The sequence below is a fragment of the Mastomys coucha genome, unplaced genomic scaffold, assembly GCF_008632895.1.
Source record: "Mastomys coucha isolate ucsf_1 unplaced genomic scaffold, UCSF_Mcou_1 pScaffold22, whole genome shotgun sequence".
Taxonomy (NCBI): domain Eukaryota; kingdom Metazoa; phylum Chordata; class Mammalia; order Rodentia; family Muridae; genus Mastomys; species Mastomys coucha.
Window position 1 is genome coordinate 259055973 of NW_022196905.1, and position 8694 is coordinate 259064666.

Below are 8694 nucleotides of genomic sequence, written 5' to 3' on the forward strand. Positions count from 1 at the left end.
ACAGCTGAAAGAAACATAAACAATTAACTTGAGAGGTGGCTTATAAGAGAACAACACAGAGTGGGACTGAATGCTTTGCTTGCAGTTTGTAACTACTGTATCAATTTTGAAGAAGAGGACTTTATAAGTTACTCTTTCTGAGATGAATGCTTTTCAAAATCATCACAGCCAGTGAACCAGATTCTTACCTTCACCTAATGTCTGTGACACCCTCCAAGCAGAACCATTGTTCATTGAAAACAGTTGATGAATGACTTTATGGAGACACCATCTTAATACACACACCATTTCTTAAACGAATGTAACCTGTTCTCTGTGGGCTGAGAATGAAGTCACTCACTCAAGTCAAATAGCTTGGACCATAGCAGGAAGTCTGTATCCAAAAACCATGCCTACAATTCATTCCTTGGCACAGCAGAACTGTCAATTCTTAGCTTAGCTACTAGGGAGGCAAAATCCTTTGGTGATGTGAGGGGCATTGAAGTACAGTCTTTTTTGTTTGTTTGTTTTGTTTGTTTGTTTGTTTGTTTTCTTTTGAGACAGGGTTTCTCTGTGTGACCTTGGCTGTCCTGGAACTCACTCTGTAGACCAGGCTGGCCTTGAACTCAGAAATCTGCCTGCCTCTGCTTCCCAAGTGCTGGGATTAAAGGCGTGTGCCACCACTGCCCGGCCTGAAGTATAGTCTTATTACAATGAACTCCAATGTCTAAAAATTGTTCTTATTTTGGGCTTGTACCACAGTAAGAGCCAAGATTTTAAAACAAACAAACAAACAAAAAGACTTTATGTTCATTAAAAAAAAAAATAGCAGTGATGTATTATTTTAAAATATACAGTTAATATGTTTAGAGTTATTTAAAATTTATATTGAGAAAAATGTATATATTTTCAGTATTGCTGCAGACAAGCATCTACTTAAGACTGTTTAACTGATTGTTTTATATCAAACAACTTTTATACTACTCATTTTTATTGTTATAATATTTTATAAATTTTAAAGAATATGACAAAATAAAAAAGGTAATGCAGGTAATGAAGGTGGGGTCTCTGGGAGGAGTTGTGATACAAAAAGGAAAGAAGAGTGTGATGTAATTCTGTTTACTTAAAATATGTTTTTAAATGTTAGCAAATTCAGATAAACTGAAATTATGTATCTTTTCTCATCATAGGGCAATACAACTTAAATCAATTAAAAAAAATCAGATGTACTATGAGAAAGGGACATTGCCTAATAAGTCTGTGATTATAGGACCTAAATTTGCCAAACGAAACTGAAATCTACTTAGGGAGATGGCTCAGTAACCACTGAGCACCGGCTGCTCTTACAGAGTTAGGCTCAGCACCAACATGGTGGCTCACAACTATCTGTAACTCCTGTACTAGGGGATCCACTGCCCTCTTCTGGTCTCTGTCGGTACTGCATGCATGAGGTACTCAGTTATTTAAAAAAACAGAAACCATCCTTGCTATGCCCCTCAGTAACCCTACCACTCAATCTATCTCACCCCAAGAAAAGACACCCCAAACAGTAACTGAGTGTCTTTGCCAATAGACATCCTTGTGGTATTTTTCCTGTCTGTCGCTTATTTTAAATAACAATTTCCTGGCTGCTTCACAATCTCTGTGGGCTTTTTATTTCCACTCCTGGTGAAAAGCATGGGCATACTGGGATCCCGACCTTAACTGCCTGTGATGTCACCCCTGCCTCCGACCCTGGTGAGGAAGCCACCCCTCCACCCCCAAACCCAAAAATCAGGACCCACAAGTCACAAAGGAGCTTTATTTATAAATCTCGCTCAGGATGTAGGTTCCATACCTGTAAAACAACTTGTAAAAAACAGAGGCCCTGCTCTGGCGAGAAGTCCTTGAGCTCTGGGGCCTCAAGGACCAAGGTCCACAGTCACGAGGAGGCAGGGTGACCTCCTCTTCACCAAGCCGGGGTCTGGGTTGGTACGGACTCGGAGGCCACAGATGTCTGCTCCGCTGGGGCCAGCGACCTGTGGTGCTCTTCTGGCCATCCATGTCTTGGTCCAGAGCACAATTTGCTGTCCTCATCCAGCTGCTCAGGTAGCCATGCCCCCAACACCAGGGGCTAGTAGCAGCGGGGCAGGTAGCTGCCACACAGGTCTCACCCCGTGGTAACTCTTCAGGCTTCAGGTTCCAGTTCTCCCTCATCTTGATAAGGCCCCAGCTCATCCATCCAGACTAGGAGAAAGAGAGGGGTATCGTCAGGGAGGGGCTCTCCTCTGTCAGCTTCCTCCCTGGGCCTAATGTTCTTCGCTTCAGGCCATCACCCCAGCCTCACATAGCCGAGTGTCAGAGTCACAGAGGCTGAAAGGGATCCCCAGTGCTTCGGATTCCCAGTGCCTCGGGTCCCCCCTCTGGGAACTGGGGGAGGTGTCAGAGTCGGGGTGCTTTCTTGGGACTCCTGGAGATTGTGACAAGTGTTTCCAGCTTGTAGGGCCCTGGTCTAGTCTACTCCTCTTCCCTGTCTTAACCCCCATGGGCAGTATCAATAGCAAGGGCATGTGCAGGGCCTGAGGTCCTTGTGAGACATCTCTGTCTCTCTCTTCTCATCTTCCCTACACAGAAGATGATATTTGAGGCTCAAGGACACACCCCCAGCAGCACCTCAGAGGAGCAGATGAAATTCAGGCTCAGGAATTTTGGAAGCATGGTGGAGCCAAAAAGTGTGAGTTTCCAGAGACCATGTGGGCTGCCTCACTGGAATCACATACCCCACAGTTGTCCAGGATTAAAAGGGAGTTCTCCCCAGAATTCAGGAGCCTCCTAAGTACTTAGCTCTGGGTTGAAATGTCACCCCACAATTCTGTGGGGTAAATGATGACCTTGAGAACCTTACAGGAGGAGATACTGGGGCCTGGAGAGAGATACATTCTTGTGGCAAAGGGGAGAGCTGGGTCTCTGATGTCCTTGTGTCTGCCTAGACTTTGGCTGTGGAGCTGAGAAGCCATGGGCTAGGAGCCTGGCTCCTCTCCCACCTTGCTGTGAATGCTCAGGTGGGCCCCTTTCTTTCTAGGGGTCTCCCCCTTCCCCTTTCTCTAAAGCATAGCTATAAATAATATTGACAGTTCAGGGCAAGGAAATGAGAGCTGACTGAGGTATATATCCATCACATAGCCTGGTGAGGAGTTCTGGGAAAGGCCGCAAAGGATGATGGTTTGGCTGGGCTTGTCCCCAGAGGGCCCTGGGTGCTGGAAGCTCAGCCCTCCATGTGGTGATGCTGAGACCTGATGGACTGATGAGGTACCTGGTGTGGCTGTGCTCTGCAGGGACCCAGGGTGGTCCTCTGGGATCTGAGCTGCTTCTCTTAAGACAGAGCCAGGGCCGCCTGCCCTCCCCCTGATTCCTACTTCTCTCTCTCTCTCTGTGATCTATTCCTTTGGGGCTTGCTCCCCTAGGATGCTGCCCACCCCAATGGGACTCATCTCTATATCATTTGTTCACCAGCCTTTGTGAGCCTCGGCTTGCCCATCTGTAGCCAAGGATCTATACTAAGTCTGCTTCCGAGCAGCTGTGAGAAAACCACCCATTTCCTCAGTACAGGCTACCAGCCATGACCAGCCTGTTGCTTCCCTTCTACATCCCTCTGGTGTTGAACAGCCCAGGGCCTTGAGCGCTCCAGCACTGAGCAGGAGGCAACCCCTTTCCAGTATTTATTCTGAGACAAGGTATGGGCTTGTCTTGAGCTTCCTTGAGAGTTCAGGCAGCCTTGAACTTGTGGCTCTCCTGCGTGAGCTTCCCCAGTAGCTGAGATTGGGGACCTGGTTCCAGGTCTGGCTCAATGCAGTTCTGTTCAGCGCACAAGAGAAGCGGTTTCTCCTACCAGCTCAGAGGGCATCAGGAAAAGACAGACAAGATGCCAGTCTGTGCCCTACCCTGTCATGCTGTCTGACCAGGAATACTTCTGTCTCTTCCCTTCCCTCACCTCTGGAAGAACCAAGGACGGCCATAGCCGCGCATAGGTCTGCTTGCCCGTCTATCCTGTGGTTCAAGCTGCTGCAGCTATCACTATGGAGGATGGGTGGTCCCTGATGCTGGTAGGGATGGAGCATCCTTCAGTTCTAGTGAGAGACTAAGATGTGGTGGCATGGGGGCCAGCCCAGACCAATTCATCACCCTCCCAGCTGCTGGCAAGGACTGCCCAGACAATTGCTCAGTGAGCCACATCAGGCCAGTGCTGACATCGTGGTGAAGGCCCCAAAGCAGAATGACCATAGAGTTGACCATACATTACCAAGCTCAGGGGAGATGGGGACTGGGTCAGGCCCATGGTCCTGGGAGCAGTCTCCTGCATAGTGGTGTTGCCTCACCTTGCTTGTTGGAATCCCGGGAAAGCCCCACGCCTGTCGGGGTTGGGGGTGTGATGATGATGTTGGGCACACTCAGGTGCTTGTCGTTCAGCACGGGGGCCTCGTCATGGTTGTTGTTGCTGCTGCTGCTGCTGCTGACACACGTCTTAAAGCCTGAGGGAGACGGGACATGACAGAGAGAGCATCAGCCCCTCTGACAGCACCTGCCAAAGTCACCCAAGTCCCTTTGCCTCATTCTGAGAGTGCCCATGCTCCACAAAGGGAAACCACCATTCTCTCTGCACAGGTGGGGAAACGGAGGCTCGGGAGAGGAAGGGAAAGGTATCCCCAACCTTGCGAAGCTCCATGAGGGACCTGAGCTCTGTCTGTCCCCAGAGATAGGCATGGGAGAGACCACCCTCAAGTGGCATCTCCTCAGAGTGTTTTCTAGAAGTTCCCACGTTGAGTGCATGCTTCTCCTTAGTCTGGGAATGGCCCTCGACAGCTTAATCGTGAGCCTATCCTTTAACAGCTGAACCATCCCTCCAGTCCTGGGACTATCCTTTGAATGAGGGCTCTTCAGGGGAAATCCTGGTCCTTTTGTGTACATGTGTGTGAGCAAGGTCTTGCTCCATGACCCAGGCTGCCCCACTTTAATGTTCTGGTTGCCTATGGCCTCATGTCAGGTTAGACAAGGCTCCACATCCCTGATCCAGTGCAGCCGTTCTCCCCATGCTGAGCTACAGGACTCTGGTGAGTTGTCACAATCTGCTTGTGGTGGTTTGAATGAAAATGGCTCCTACAGGTCGGTATAGTTGAATCCTTGGTCCCCAGACCAAACTGCTTGGGAAGGATTAGGAGTTGTGGCCTTATTGGAGGAAGTGTGTCACCAGGGAGGGCTTTGCACTTTCAAAAACCCATGCTATTCCTAGTTAACTCTCTCTCTCTCTTCCTCATGGTTATGGATCAGATGTAAGCCCTCAGCTACTGCTTCAGCCAGAGCCATGCCTGCGGATTGCCGTTCTCCCACCGTGATGGTCACAGACTCTAACCCTCTGGAACTGGGAGCCCCCAAATTAAATGCTTTCTTTTAATAAAAAAGCTGCCCTGGTTGCCATGTTCTGTCACTGCAATAGAAAAGGCACCAAGACACTGTTGGTCTTTGCCCTGCCTCCGTCCTTTCCTGCCAGCATCCTCCAGTAGCTACCAGCATCCACTGGTACCCACTGGCACTCACTGTCATTCACCAACATCCACTGACACTCACTGGTACTCACTGGCATTCATTGGCACTAACTGGTACCCATCAACATCCACCAGCACCCACTGGCGCCCACCAGCACCCACTGGAACCCATCAGTACTCACTGGGACCCACCGGCACCCACCAGCACCCACAGGCACCCACCAGCACCCACTGGCGCCCACCGGCACCCACCCAGAACATCACCCTTCCTTACTTCTCACATCTACAGACCCCAGCCTGCTGGTCTACCCTCCCCCTTGCGTGTCTACTTCTCTCTTTGTGCTTCTCCTCCAATTCCATTTTGGATTTTCTGACTCTCCCATCTCCTCCCCGCCCCCCTCTGACTACAGCAGTCAAGTCTGTGAGTCTCATCACACCAAGAATGCCATGACACCATGTCCTGAGGACAGGTATGAGCAGCCTTTCCAGAGGTCTGTCTCCTGGAACACCTGGCTTCCTGACATGCTCCAGGAAGGCGACAGAATCCCATCTGCTTTGTCTTCCTGCTGGGCACTCACGACCCCCGCCAGTTAAAGGCTCTGAGAAGTCCTTCACAGGGAAAAGATTGGGGTCATTTTTCATTTTTGAAGCAAGATCTCATTCCAGCCCAGGCTAGCCAGGAACTCACTCAGCAGTCAGGTCGCCCACAAATTCGAAGTGATCCTGTGACCCCAACCTTCCCAGAGCTGGGATTGCAGGCATGAGCCACAAGGGAGCATGAAAAGCACCAAGTGCCTAGTGCCCAAAGAGGCCAGAAGAGAGCATCAGATCCCCTGGAACTCACAGTGCAGATGCTTGTGAGCCACTATGTGGGTGCTGTGTACCAAACCTGTAAGAGCAACAAGTGGAAGAGCTCTTCTGGAAGAGCAACAAGTGTTCTTAGCCATGGAGCCATTGTCTCTCCATGCCTAGTAAAAAGGGTTTTCATTTGGTCTAACCCAAGACTTCCCAAACTTAAGATTATCTTAGAGTCCCATCTGGAGAGACACCTTTTCATATCTAGAACCAAGAATCATAAAGATAATTCTGGAACACCGGGCACTGGTGACACACGCCTTTAATCCTAGCACTTGGGAGACAGAGGCAGGCAGATTTCTGAGTTCGAGGCCAGCCTGGTCTACAGAGTGAGTTCCAGGACAGCCAGGGCTACACCGAGAAACCCTGTCTCAAAAAACCAAATATTATTATTATTATTTGGTTTAATAATAATAATAATCCTGGAACATCGGGTCCCAGCTACCCTGTCCCTCAGTCCAGCTTCCAGCCCGTATCTCCACCCTCCCCTTCAGGGCCATCAGCACACAGCTCCCAGACTCCACCTGGTCTCCAGACTGGGCTCCCTTAGCCCCTGCACACCTATGCATATGCGGGTCCCCTACCTCAAGCACACTTTCTTCCTTTGCCAGGGAAATGAACTCCTATCCATCCCTCAAAACCCAGCATGGCATGTTCATCTTTGGAGAAGATGGCTCAGGCTCTAAACTCATGACCTGTTTGACCTGTCTGCACTCACTTATTTGTAGACACAGAGAGGGTGGCTCTTATCTCTGCTTTTGCTAAGGGCATCTATACCTAGAGGTGACTACCATTTCCTTATTGGTCACTGTGAGCCCAGCTCAGAGTGTGAGACAGACTAAGGAACTGAGTTTAATTAATGGAAACCTTCAGACACCTTTGAACTTCATGTCCTGTCTTTACCCTAAAGAACACCAGACTTGGGGGGCTGTGGAGAGTGGATGGAGCCCTGAATGATGTATATTGTTGGAATGGGCACAGCCACGCCAAGGACCCCAGTACCTCAGATCCACAGAAACGGCAAAGCCTCCCTGGGTCTGAGAAGGGATGCTGATTGCAGTGTCCCTCTCCCAGATGTTTGCAGCTCCCAGATGTTTGCAGCTCAGATGTTGCTCCCCTATACCCAGCGTCCCTCTCCCAGATGTGTCCCTCTCCCAGATGTTTACAGTTCAGATGTTGCTCCCTTACACCCTAGACCTGGCACCAAGACCAGCTACCCCTCCTCCTTATGCTGTACTTAAGAAACGCACCAAGTTTCCTTTCTGTGTTAGGAACGCAGTACTACCCTCTCTCAGAGGACGCACAGCTACCTGATTCTGGCTTTTCTGTCTGCCCTCCCTTCGTTCTCACGTGGCCCCAGTCAGCATTCCAGGACCAAGCAGAATGGGACAGGGAGTAATTAAGATAAACAAAACAAAACAAACCCCATGGAGTCTTGGGCTAGAGAGATGATGGCTCAGCAGTTGAGAGCACTGACTGCTCTTCCAGAGGCCCTGAGTTCAATTCCCAGCAACCACATGGTGGCTCACAACCACCTGTAATGGGATCTGATACCCTCTTCTGGTATGTCTGAACATAGTTATAATGTACTCATATACATTATATATATATATATATATAATATATATATATATGTAATATATATATATTATATATATATATTTGTTTTTTTTGAGACAGGGTTTCCCTGTGTAGCCCTGGCTGTCCTGGAACTCACTCTGTAGACCAGGCTGACTTGAACTCAGAAATCCACCTGCCTCTGCCTCCCAAGCGCTAGGATTAAAGGCGTGCGCCACCACTGCCTGGCTATAAATAAATCTTTTTAGAAAAAAAAAGTCATGGGGGGCTGGTGAGATGGCTCAACGGGTAAGAACACTGACTGCTCTTCCGAGGGTCCTGAGTTCGGATCCCAGCAACCACATGGTAGGTCACAACCACACATAATGAGATCTGACTCCCCCTTCTGGTGCATCTAAAAATAGCTACAGTGTACTACGCAGGAGCGAGAGGGGCCATCCGGAGTTCAATTCCCAGCAGCCACATACATGATGGCTCACAGCCATCTGTACAACTACAGTGTACACATACACATAAAATAAATAAATAAATCTTTTTTAAAAAGTCACGGAATTCTGAGTCACTGTTTTTAACTTATCCCAGGGAAGCCATGGCCACTGTCAAGATATCCCTGAGCTGTGGTGCTTTGGTCCAGGGGGGAGGAGACTCAGGGGCGGGGTGGGGTAGGAGTCTCAGGGATTCATTCTAAAGAACAGAATAAGCCGGGCGTGGTGGCGCACGCCTTTAATCCCAGCACTTGGGAGGCAGAGGCAGGTGGATTTCT

At 49.3% G+C, this 8694-nt stretch overlaps 1 protein-coding gene across 1 annotated transcript in view; it reads right to left on the bottom strand.

The window, feature by feature from the left end:
- Positions 1–1766: 1766 nt before the first annotated feature.
- The window catches only part of CUNH16orf74 (chromosome unknown C16orf74 homolog), a 27933-nt gene continuing 21005 nt past the window's right edge, over positions 1767–8694 (bottom strand). Inside the window, exons 3-4 of the mRNA XM_031341594.1 lie at positions 4335–4487; positions 1767–2205 (exon numbers count right to left, since the gene is read on the bottom strand). Of these exons, the coding sequence (XP_031197454.1) occupies positions 2147–2205; positions 4335–4487 (212 nt within the window). The 3' untranslated portion in view covers positions 1767–2146. The remainder of the gene's footprint in view (positions 2206–4334; positions 4488–8694) is intronic.